At 44.3% G+C, this 13150-nt stretch overlaps 1 protein-coding gene across 1 annotated transcript in view; it reads right to left on the bottom strand.

Annotated features, from left to right (window-relative positions):
• Nucleotides 1–12626, bottom strand: part of KIF24 (kinesin family member 24) — a 32718-nt gene extending 20092 nt beyond the window's left edge. Inside the window, exons 1-3 of the mRNA XM_082241777.1 lie at nt 12439–12626; nt 2706–3330; nt 2286–2475 (exon numbers count right to left, since the gene is read on the bottom strand). Of these exons, the coding sequence (XP_082097903.1) occupies nt 2286–2475; nt 2706–3313 (798 nt within the window). The 5' untranslated portion in view covers nt 3314–3330; nt 12439–12626. The remainder of the gene's footprint in view (nt 1–2285; nt 2476–2705; nt 3331–12438) is intronic.
• Between the last annotated feature and the right edge of the window lie 524 nt (nt 12627–13150).

Below are 13150 nucleotides of genomic sequence, written 5' to 3'. Positions count from 1 at the left end.
GAGCAAACTAATGGATTCAGCAACTGTACCAAGCAAGTGTCTCTGGAAACAAAGCTGTGAGCAGAGCTAAAATAAGAAAGGGAAGAGGGAGGGAGGCAGAAGAGAATACTTCATCTTGCCTTAAGCGAACAGGTATGCAATGATAACATGGAATGATGCAAAATAAAAGTTAAGGTCCAAAATCAAGCCGTGGATTCTTGCTGCTGAAAAGGAACTTCCACTACCAAATTCTGATGTATTTTTGAGGCAAAGGAAACTAGAAACCTAGAAAGACATCTCTAGGAAATCCTCATTTCAGAAGTAAAACTTCCTGTACTTAAGGCTTCTTCCTCTTAAGCTGTTTGTGTCAGTAGGCACAATCTACGAGGACTTTATTTATTATTTGGCAAGAGCTCCACTGAACTGAAGCAACAGGGGGAGGAGGGGCATGTGTGTACATAACATGCTGCTCTGCAGACTGGTTACCTTCCTGCTGCTGTCAATCGGAATGAGAATTTGATCTAGGCAGCAGAAGGTACCTGGGACCAAGAGAGAAAAAAGATGCAAGACTATTAGCTGAAAAATCATTAACCACAGAGGGGAAGGAGGGCAGAGGAAGAGAGAGCAGAGATCATTCAGCGAGAACTGGAGCACTGAAGGCCTGTGAGAACCTTGCTCTCTAGTACAATGGAACCCGGGGGAAAGGGAATTCACTAGGCTGGCAGCCCAGTTCTGTTGCCTTTGTTAGCACAGGCGCCTCGGGCAGTAATTACAATATGCCCACTTTCCAACAGAAAAAAGAGAAGACAATGCAAGGAAGAACATTTAATCGTTAGAAATGCCCATTTCTCTTTTTTGGGGAGGGTAGAAATCAGAGGCAGGTCCAACAGAATTACAGAAAAGTTTCAAGCAAGAGAAACTGCATGTTTATCACAGTCTAGATAAGTCAAAGTTTGGATCATGTCATCCTTATAGCACCATTTGTAATGTTGTTTGGGGAGTGTTCCAGTACTGGTCTGAGATGCCTCCCCTCGCCACCCGCCAATCACAGGTTGTGGCTCATATGTGGCAGGAATATCTCCCTAGAGCACAATATGGCATCTGGAATATGGTCTTCTACTGTACCATAGGCATTCACACCAGAATGATTCATGAAACACTGTCGTGCAATATGAGAATATAATACAGCAGCACTTAATTATTATGCAATCATTTTCTGGTAATGTCAAATTCCCTGCTGCTATAAATGTAACAGATATCTAAAAGGTAAAGGTGAAGTGCCCCTGGATGGTTAAGTCCAGTCAAAGGCGACTATGGGGTGCGGTACTTTTCAGGCCGAGGGAGATGGCGTTTGTCCACAGCCAGCTTTCCGGGTCATGTGGCCTGCATTACTAAACTGCTACTGGTGCACAGAGGACCATGACGAGTGCCAGAGTGCACGGAAACACCATTTACCTTCCTGCTGCGGCAGTACCTATTTATCTACTTGCACTGGTATGCTTTCAAACTGCTAGGTTGGCAGAAGCTGGGACAGAGCAATGGGAGCTCACCCCGTCGTGCGCATTCGAACTGCTCACCTTCCAATTGGCAAGCCCAAGAGGCTCAGTGGTTTAGACCACAGTGTCACTCACGTCCCAAAATATCTAAAATAAACAAAAGAGTATGGGGTCCATGGACCTTGGGAGGACATCTGCCCCTTTGTTGGCCTACAATACACTGTAGCATTCTCCTACAGACTGCAGTACTGTTGCAATGCTGTTATCACTGCTGCAACTACGTTTGCTCCTTTTCAGCTTCCAGGAGCAAATCAAGGTGTTGGCTCCAACTTTCAAATTGTCATTTCCTAGGCCCAAGGACAGTGTCATCCATTAAGACAAGACCCCCAGGGACTAAAGCAGTCATTCAGATTTCTGGAGGAGATCATTCTCCACCTGTCGACAAGCCACTGCAAAAGCACAAAGATGCCCTCTCTCACAAGCAACTTCCTCTCTCACCTTTCCTGTCTCTAAAGCCTTATCCACTGGGCCTATGGAAGTCCATGCAAAAGTTCTCATTTTCAAAAAAGGGCTTAATATTCAGGGGATAAGGTGTTGATGAATATTCTGGATTTAACCGTTTTTACTGTTTTGTATGCTCAGATTTATTTTATTTTTTACAAAATTTTAAGAATACAGATTAGTACTCCAAGTTCTGCTGTGGGAAGTTGTTGTTTTATCTCCTCTTTGATTGTAAATAGATCAGTTTGATACCATTACTTGAACACTTTAAGACATGATACAAGACGAAAGGAGCCAAAATACTGCAACCTGCAAAATGTACTGGCTGAGGTCAACAGCTTCCTTCTTCTCATGGAGCAGGAGGGTTTCTTTATCTTCTACTGTGATGATATTCACTTCCCCACGCCTCTCTTCTCTTAAGCCAAGGGGACGCTTTCGGACGCACACACGGATCTTGTCAGTCTCAGTCCACGGGGTCTCCTTCTCAGAAGCATTAGGTCTGCGAAACACAGGATGTCAAAAATGCTAAATTTGCAATTTCAAAGTCAGCCCACACTATAGAAATTTATACGTGCAAATTAAATGTATGCACAATGTATTCCTAAAAGAGTATGTAGGATAATTGGTTGCAGAATTTTATTTTATTTTGTAACTTTTAACTTCCCCCACATGTATGAAGGAGAAAATTACATTGTTCCATGTAAAGGAATACAGATAAATGGTTATTACCTGGTACAAGAATGAGGCACTCCATAATTATAACCTGAAATATGAGCTACTCTTTGTACAATGGGGGCTTCAGCATCCCCTAGGAGAGGAGCAATATCGCTAGATGAACTGATAGCTGGAATGCCCAGTTTATGTTCTGTCCATGTTGCAGCAGCATTCAAAGAGTCTTTCCTAGGTCTTTTGTATTCAGCTTCGTGGCTCAACACTGCAGCTAAATCATCTTTATCTTCATTTACAGAGCAATTGGATAAGGCACACAATTCGGGCTCAAGCTGTTTTCTCCCTCCATCTCTTTCCTCCGAGAGGGAATCAAAGTGCAGTTGTCTTCGAGGGCCACATTTCGCTGCCTGAGGCCGGAGGCAGAGAGAACCTGTCTGAAAATGCTGTTTTTTCCTCATTGCTTCCTCTTCTGCCTGCAACATTTTGATTATTCGAATGAGCTGGAAGAGGCGCTTGCGGTCCTTCATGTTATGCACTCCCAGCTTGGTATAATCTTTCATGGAGACCTTGGCAAGTTCATCAATCCTCTGAAAGCCAAGGGCACGAAAATGGGGAAAGTATTTCTCAAGCTCTGCTTCACAAAGGCAATCGTATAGACAGGAGGCCATCTTCTATTCAAGGTCTGCTAAATAAAGCAAAAAAGACAAAGTGAAACATGTCTGTATGAAACAGTGACTTTTTTAAAACATGGAAACTATCCGTTAAGGGCAGCTGCAGCAGAGCATCTGCTTCATGCTAAAGGGCTGACTGGAAATAGGGCAAAGATCCGGCAAAAAATGAATCAGGGTCTTGCAGCAGCAGCAGCGCTTAGATGGCAGAGTTTATTGGTGGATAGTACCTCACCATTCAAAGTTTTATTCATATTTAAATTATTTCTAGACATGAAAATAACACCGTCATTAGTACCAGCGGAAAAGGAAAACCCAAGTTCAGATCCCCATTCATCTGTGAAGCTGCCATTTCAGTAATCCTTACATCAACTCTTTCAAGTAGGCCAGTAATACTACTATCCTATTACAGGGAGGGAGCTGAAGAACAGTGGCTTAGCGAAACTCCCCAGTGAGCGAACAGCTGACGAGATTGGAAACAGAAGCCTTCTGGCTTGCATCTCATTTCCCTTTAGAAATGTGCACCTGCCAACAGGACAACAATTTGTGGTTCCAACAAAGTGGCCTCTATTCCACAAAAGCCGACACTACAGAGTGCTACTGCTGCTCTGGAAATCTGGAATATCTAGGAATCTACCTTATTCTAAGTGAGACTGCTAGTTCTAGTTCAGTATTGTCTGTACACTGACTGGGAGCAGGAGACATTCCCAGCCCTAACTGGAGGTGCCAGTAGCTCTGTTACTAAGCTACTGACGCTTCCCATAAAAATTAGCGTTTAAGGTCCCACAAGACTCTTTGCCATCTTACTCCAGCCCACTAAACATCAGCAGACACTCCAGAAATGGTACTGCACTGGCTACTTCAGTACATTTAACACATTAGGAATTACTAGGTTTGTTTCTGTTTGTTGTAAATGGGTTTGGTTCCCCTTTTTATTCTGACTGCTTATTAATTTTTAGATTTTTAATTGTTTTGTTGTTCTTGCTGGATTACTGTTTTTACCATATTATGATTTTTGTGTGTGCTTTGGGTAATTTAAAATAACAAATCAAAGGAAAATAAATCATTTTCTGGAGCTAAATAATACAGAAAACAGAGAAAGGAAACTCTGGATATCCAGGTATATCACTGTTTTCATCAAAAGGTATTCAGCAATGCTTCTCATTGTGCTCACCTTGTCACTCTGACAAAATTAACAAACAAGTGACTTTAAAATCACAGCTGTAGAATACGAGTTTATGAGGAGAATGGAATCCTGAAGCCCCAAATCTACCCATTAAACTTATGAACCTAAGGCAGAACAGTGCCTACTTCAAACACAAATTGTATCATAATGAATATTGCTTCTTTTTCTCCAATGAACTGATAAGTAGATCTTCTTAAATGGTGACCCTCATTCAGGAGCCTTAAAAAGCATCTCTAATGAAGTATTGCAGTGCGTAAATGGAATCAGTCAATCAATCAAGTCAGACAGTTAGTCATACACAAATATTCACAGTATACGATAACACTACACTGAGAAGCACATACTAGAACGTGCAATCACTTACTTGTGTCTCCCGGCTTCTTACACTTGCAAAGTATCTACAACTAATGCTACAAGCTGCAGAGATTGACTCTACCAGCTAAGGAAAGCGATGTGCCTAAATTTAGATGTGCCTCTTCCAGGCCAACCATGTGTCCCAAAGGCTCCCCACAGCTAATGATCAAAAGGCAGTGAAATGGATATGGACAAATTCAAAAGGTCATCATGTCACAAAGACAATGGGGTGCCTGCATGTATTAATATATATATAAGAGGTTCTGCTCCAATCTTAAGTGTGCTACTGCTGCTCTGGAAATCAAATAGTTTCACTCCAACCTAAGTGTATTTAAGATGAGCAACTATACACAATTTCAAGTTTATATTTCCTTTTTTATTGCACACCATTTGATTATTATTATTGAGAAAATCTTACAACCTTGATGCACTAAATAGGATTTTATTCATATTCACATTCAAGCTAATGACACTTTCCTCTACCTACATCCAGGATGCATTCTTATAAAATTATTTGATAGCAACTCACAAATCCCCAAACAAAACTTCCATTTGTTTCTTGGTGGAATTTCCCTTTTGATCAAACAAATGCTGAAAGCTTCATACGTGCTTTGTCAACCGATTATGATCTCAGTCACCAGCAATTCAGTGTTAAAGAAAGAAGGCTTGCTGGAAGGAAAGCAAATTGTTAGCTGAATCTACTGAAATCAAATGCTCTATTGTTTATTTAAAATATTTTCAGGTCACCTTTCAGAGCAATCATTTTGAGGGCTTTTGGGGGGCAATTTTTACAATCAAGTGGTATATAAATTTTGTGCAATAAATAAAAAAATAAAAGCCTCCTCAACATGGGTTACAAGATAAAACAGAATACAGCAAAACATAATAAAAACAGCAACAACAAACAAAACAACTAGCCCCAAACTGTCAAAATCCAATAACAAAGTAAGACTGAAGCAATCAAGCCAACAAGCGCACCTGAAAAGGTGCTTCTAATAATATCCTGTTCACTTGGGAGGCCAGAAACATGGGCAAAAGGATGATTAAACATTACTGGGGTGGTGGAACAAGATATGAAGAATGAGGCTAAAACAACCACTGGCTCAACAACGTGTTTTAACTACCCAGAACCATTTGCTACATGGGAGGGATCTCTCGATAATGAGATGCAGAGAGCACTAGCCACATAATTTTTAGTTTGCATTTAGGAGAAATAAAAAATGCAAAGTAAGAAAATTCACCTGATCTACAAGAATACCAATTTTGGACGCACACAGTGGTTTTAAGAGCTAGTACTAGGCATACAGAAAGCAACGAAATCTGCTTCAAACAAAGCATAAGAACAGGTTGTAAAAAAGGCTGTAAAAAACAACCTTTTCCCATTCTCTACATGTTTATTTCACTTATTTATCTTGGTTATGCCCCGGTGCCTCGTGAAATAGACATTTTAAAATGTTATGTATGCTACATCTAGAAATTCAGCAGTTGAGTTTGAATGATCAAGCCACTATCTACCAGGGACATAGAGAATTAATTCTGAGCTACCAGCAGAATCAGGTCAATTTATTATGCAAAAAGCATGTTTAAGAAGCATTCTACCCTGAAGCCAATGGCAGGATTCCCATTGTTCACAATTCAGCTGGACTGCAGCCACTGGATTTTGTATTCTAGAGCAGCTAGCCATCATGGGTCAGGTTTACTCCAGCCTATTAATCCAAAGTGTTGCATTTTTATCCCACCCATCCTCCAGGGGCCCCTGAGCATTAGACATGGGTCTCCTTCTCCCTCTATTCTGTTCTATCTCCCATCTATTCTAACAACCACTCTGTAAGGTAAGGCTAGGCACCAGGGCCATTCAGCAAATTTCATGGCAGAAATGAATTACAATTTTATGCCCAAACACTATCTGTTATACAACAGTAGTTTGAAAACATGGCCTGTGGCCTCATCTGTTTCCTAACTGTTGTGACCCCCACTTAAAAATGCAAAAAGCGTTTCTCAAAAGCAAGTATATATTTCCAGCTACACTGAGGAAAGAACAGGAGTTCTTTAAAATAATAATTGAAAAAAGCTACATTCTTATCTTCAGTGCCACCTGCTGGTACAGAAGGGAAAAGCCACTTATCACATCACGTAAATACAGTATTTGGCTATAGACCAGGGGTCAGCAAAGTTTTTCAGCAAGGGGCCGGTCTACTGTCCCGCAGACCTTGTGGGGGACCGGACTATATTTCGAAGGGAAAAAATGAACAGATTCCTATGCCCCACAAATAACCCAGAGATGCATTTTAAATAAAAGCACACATTCTACTCATGTGAAAACACCAGGCAGGCCCCACGAATAACCCAGAGATGCAATTTAAATAAAAGGGCACAGTCTACTCATGTAAAAACACGCTGATTCCCAGACTGTCCACGGGAGAGATTTAGACAGTGATTGGGCCGCATCCGGCCCCCAGGCCTTAGTTTGCCTACCCCTGCTATAGACCCATGAGGCAATGATATCCACATAAGAACAAAAGAGAGAAAACCCTGGCCTCCAGGGGAAAAAATCACTTTAAATTTAATAATGCATGCTGAATATCATTTACACCTCCTGCGCTCATACATTTCCCACAGGAAATTCATTCACAGGAATAAATGGCACCAGGGTGAGGATCTTGGTTAGGGCGTGGGGAGGAATTTGCTGCTCAGATATAAATTTCAGCTTCACAAGGGGCAGCTGTTGCTTTCTATTCTGCTCTATTTTACTCTAGTGCAAAGTGGCCACAGGGCACATAGTGGAACAACAAAGCCAAGCAGAATATTCTTTCTTTATTCAGACACAGTGAAATAGCTCCACCACATCCCCTTCACAAAGGAACTATATTTTGAATCTTCTGGTACTCTGTCTAAATGACAGATTTGTAGACTGGGGGAGGGGGGAGGGAGAAATGCCTGTGTGCAAGTGGTATGCATGTGTGTGGACACCACTGGACACAACCCTGGTTGACAGAAGCAGCCGAAAAGCTCTCCCTATACAGTGGTACCTCGGGTTAAGTACTTAATTCGTTCTGGAGGTCCGTTCTTAACCTGAAGCACCACTTTAGCTAATAGGGCCTCCTGCTGCCGCTGCGCCGCCAGAACCCGATTTCTGTTCTTATCCTGAAGCAAAGTTCTTAACCTGAAGAACTATTTTTGGGTTAGCGGAGTGTGTAACCTGAAGCGTATGTAACCTGAAGCATATGTAACCCGAGGTACCACTGTATGATCCTTCCAGCTCTAACCTAGTACCCAACCGATGAACCCAAGAGGGCATTCCCAACATTAGGGAACATGACCAGCATTACATTGAAAGGGTAGTGGGGATATATATTTTGCCTCACCTAATGATATCCTGATGTACTCGGAGATGGGAGTGGAAAGAGAAGAGCTTATTACCAATACAGTATCATTGCCCATCTTCAACTGCACGGATGATCATAAACTGTTAACCCTTGAAAAGTGGCAATGGAATCCACAAAGCAATATTGTTTGCTTACTCTTCCCTTAGCATATCAAATATTTTACACCCTTGGTGTGTGTGTGGGTGTGTCTGCCTGTGCAAAGCATACCAACCCAGGATCTCTCTAATCCATTCATTTTTCATTTATTTTTAATCTCACAAACTCTAGTCTGTGCTTTTAAGTTCTTCATACTGCCTACATAAATAGTTCTGTAAAACTGAAAATGCTAATAAAAGTTTTATCAAATAAAAATGAAATCACAACCTACTTTGTAACTGTGGCTAAAAGCTAGCCAGTCAGCATTACTCTTTCTCATCACTAATTTCAAATACTGCAGCCTGATCCATTTTCTGATCATTCTTTCACATTAATTTTAGCCTGATGACCTCAGTGAAAAAGCCTCTGCTCCACAGCCGATGTAGGACAACTGCTGTAGACAACAGCTGTTGTGGTTCCTGGAAACTTCTCCTTTTCCTGGTACGTGAATAAAACAAGTCTGAGTTATAGTGGCCAGCTAATCATTTAAAAATTGCACGCGATTCTTTCCTGCAAGGAAAGCTTTCAGAAATCCAAGAATGCCTTCTTCATTATGTTTCTGTATAAAAGGAAATCTGTCTTTACACAGTTGAAGCTATTATTGGTTCATTCCCTGTGCTTCAGTTGCCATGTTAATGGTTTCTGTTACATAGCAACCAGCTTCTTCCTTTTGAGTTATAGAAATGATAGGAGGGAGGAAAGCTGCCTATACTTTACTAAGTTCTTGTTCCAGCTCAGGGGGGAAAGACATTCCAAAGCTCTAACGGGGCTTTTAAGCTATGCTGCAATTTGTAGCTCATAACTAACGAACAACAGAGAGGGTACAAGGAACATTCTGCCTTTTACTGAGTTTGCCCACAGACAAAGGCAGCAATGAGTATTCAGACTTTAGGACAAGAGGTATCAAGGGCAAGCAGAATCCCCTCAGTGCACAAGTCTCACACAACATCCATTGGGATGAAAGGATTCACCTTATGGTCACCAGGTCCAAATCTCAGCACTGAAGAAGGATCCTCTCAAAGTTTGCCATATTTGTTGGCCGAGGAGGGGAACGCCTACTGCCACTCGCTAGGATCAATGTGGGTCTTCCCGACAATCAAGCTAAGGTGGAGGGAGGCCTGAATGCTTCAGGACAGAGAATGAGTCCTTTTGGCATACAAAGAAACATCCACTAAAGTAAATCTACTGGGGAGGAAGCGTAGCAGTATACTGCTTGGAAGACTGAAGTGATGTGTTACTGAAATGCCAAAGGAAATTTAGAGGAGCACCGGGACACAATGTGAATCCCAACAAGATAAACTAGTGAACAAACAGAATGGGGAATTCATTCAGCACATACTGACCTTCCCCATTTCATGGAAAACACTGGTGGAGAAGCAGGGCACACCACACTCTGAAGCAGCACAGAGTGGAGAGATCACTCCCTATCTTTCTCTGGCTTTCCACCAAGGGTGCCATGATCCCACAGCTTCTCTCCCTCTTATAGGGCAGCTCAGCACACTGCAAAGCACAGCACTGGTGAGACTCCCAGCAAGAAGCAGGAATAGGCTTAGTATGGCATGCCAGTATAGCCAACTGTGCCACACAAAGAATTTGGCACTACAAAGTTTAACGCACATGTGCTTACAGCACTGCTTTCAAGTATCTGCAAGGCCCCTCCCCAAAGGCAGCTGCGTTTCAGTAATTCCTGGGCATGTATAAGCACACAGAACCATAAACAGAATGACCCCAGCATAGAATCCACTCTCTATCTTTAGGCTGCAACACAGTACATAGGACTGCAGCCTAGAACAGTGTTTCCCAACCGGTGTTCCGCGGCACACTAGTGTGCCGCGAGATGTTGCCTGGTGTGCCGCGAGATGTTGCCTGGAGGGAGGTGGGTGAGTCCAAAAAAGGTTGGGAAACACTGACTTAAGTTTCTCTTTCAAAAAGGAAACGTGGGTTAAAGCGGCGACGCCGCCTCCCACTCACTTTCCTGCTCTGGCTTCCCTAACAGTTTTCCGAGTTGCGTCACTGGATCCAGCCCCCTTTTCCACAGGTGACACGGGGCTGGAGGGAGGGAAAGAGGGCTTTATGTCGCGCACAAAGGCAGCCTCCTAGAAGCGCTCTGGGCCGGCACCGTTTCGCCGAAGGCGCCGGAGGACCCCCACCCTCAGCTCCTTCAGAAAGGAAGCCCCGCCCCTCGGCTCCCTACCCCGCCAGGCAGCTCAGCTGACTGACGAGGACGTTCTGCGGCGGTGGCCGCCGCACAACCACCGCAGTTGCTGGCAGCGTCCGCAGCGCAATAAGTAACAGCGCCTGGTGCTGCCAACTCTTTCTCTCTCTCTCCCGCCCCCCCGCCCCCAAGCTCTCGCGCACCCCGCGTCAACATCGCCGCGCGCAGCTTCCCGAGCTCGAGGCCAGCCGCTGCACGCACGCGCCGGCTCGTCATCGGCTCCGGTTGTTGCCTTTCTCCGCCGAGGTCGGTGGACCCGGAGCCTAGGCTTCCTTCCCGCACCCCGCTTTCCGAAGACCGCACACCAGTTGGGCCAGTACATATTCCCCTCCCGTGACTGGAGCGGAATAGCCCTTTCTCTTCTTCCCCCACCCTTGTCGTTGGAGGAGTCCCTCGGTCCCTCGCTTTGCTGCCTCCTCCCCCCCCACCCCCAAAGCTTGGAGGTTCCCCGGCAAGGGGGAGGGGAAAAAATTGAAACTTACACTTTTGTGTGTCCCTCCCGGCGTGACGCTGCGCGCTGACGTCACGGGGCTGTAATGGTGGTGTGCCTCGAGATTTTTTTCATCAAACAAGTGTGCCTTTGCCCAAAAAAGGTTGGAAAACACTGGCCTAGAAGATGCTGAGGAGACTCAGCCTGTTTGCTTTTCCAAATAGGAATGCATTATCCGATACAAGCTGAGGTTACAAGAAACAATGCCTCAGCCCTGTTCATTTCCAATTATTGCACAAAGATTGCGTGCTCAAAATGAGGTCAGTCTCATAGAAGCAATGTCCCATCTACTGGTGCTAAGCAGAGCTTTCCCCATGCTAGAACCTTGCTCAGTGTTGAGAGAGAGATTCTGCAGGAGCAATGAATTGGGAAGAGACAAGGCAGTTATATCCTGCCGTTTCTCTTAAAGGGGTGATGAACCTATTAGCCAAGCCACACCCACCACATATGACATCAGGTGTGGGGCAGGTAAAAATGAAGCTGGGCTAAAGGGAATTTGCAGACCTGCGGGCACAGTGCTTTGCAAGCACCAACAACCAGCTGATCAGCAGAGCCTGGTGCTTTACAAGCTCTGGCAATCAACTGATTATCTGCAAAACTGAAAACAGATTACCTGACATCGTAGTGACTTTGCCCTGTTGGCCATATTCAACTCTCTATCCCTGCTCAGGGTGGCAAAAGTGTTTTTCCCATGACTCAGTTCTTGCTCTCAACAATGCCGTGTTAGGTGAGAGAGGGAGTTGACCAGCTACAAAGTATACAGTGGTGCCTCGCAAGAGGAAAAGAATCCATTCTGTGATTCTCTTCGTCTAGCGGTTTTTTCGTCTTGCAAAGCAAGCCCATTGACGGATTAGAGGATTAGCGCTATTAGCGGCTTATCTGCTGATCGGATCAGCTGATAAGCAGCTTAGCGGCTTAGAAAAAGGGGGGGAGGAAAAAAACCCAGCAGGAATTCGCAAGACATTGTCGTCTTGCGAAGCAAGCCCATAGGAAATTCGTTTTGCGAAGCACCTCCAAAACGGAAAACTCTTTCGTCTAGCGAGTTTTCCATCTTGCGAGGCATTCGTCTTGCGGGGCACCACTGTATTTCATGGGGATCTGAACCTGGGTCTCTGTGACCCCTCTAACCGCTCCCCACCACCACCACAAAGCAGATAATAGCTAAAGACCCAGGCATCATAAGGAGTGCTTTCTCCCACATGAACTTGCCCATGAATATAGGTTCTTTAAGACCTTATTTGTATCCAGTAGAAGCAGAGGTGATAAAGACAATAATAATGGCAGAGCCTTCTTTGTGGTCATGCCACCAGCTCTGCAATTCTTTCCCCAGGGAGATCTGCCAAACAACAAGTTTGATACCTTTTTCTTCTTTTCTTTTTATATTCCCAGGTCTTTCAGAACTGCTGGTTTTCATTCTCTTCCAAATTTTGTATTTTTCATACCATCCAGGCCAGACTCCACTTTCATCGTTATTTCGGATTTTCTGAGTTTATCGCTTTAGGCAAGCTCGGATTTCGCACAAACGGCTGCACAAAATCCTTCCTGGACTGCCAGACTCTAGGAATACAAGGAGACAAAAAACAAAAACAAACCTTAAATCAGGCTTTCACTGAAGATAAGCGGCAGCACCAGAGATACGTGCAAGGAGCATTACCTGCTGAAAATTGATGCCTCCAAAATCTTGCCAAACGTTATGTGAGGGGGAAAGCAAGGCGGCCTGGCAGTCCTTTCAGATCCGAGGTCGGTTCCTCCATGCCCCCACTTTAAAATTTTTTAACTGGTTTTAAAACAGGGCCTTTAAATCATGGCTCATGGGCCAACGAAATCCGAAAAGCGTATTATCCTAACAGGGTTGCACGAATATGCGGGATCCGGCAGGTGCAGCGCCAAACCAGCGCCGGCCTCTCCTGACTTTCCTCAGAAACTTCTCACGAGCGGAGGCCCTGAACCGCCGCTAGGCCTCGTGGAGGACGCTCCCGCTTCTAGGAGCCCGTCGCCATGGCAACAGGGCAGAGGTCGGAGCTAGCCAAGTGTGGGGCGGGGAACGGCTGCGGCAACTGGGCCTCTTTCT

This window comes from Podarcis vaucheri, assembly GCF_965113315.1.
Source record: "Podarcis vaucheri genome assembly, chromosome: 11".
Classification (NCBI taxonomy): domain Eukaryota; kingdom Metazoa; phylum Chordata; class Lepidosauria; order Squamata; family Lacertidae; genus Podarcis; species Podarcis vaucheri.
The sequence above is the reverse complement of the archived record's forward strand: the minus strand, read 5'-3'. Positions and strand labels throughout refer to the sequence as shown.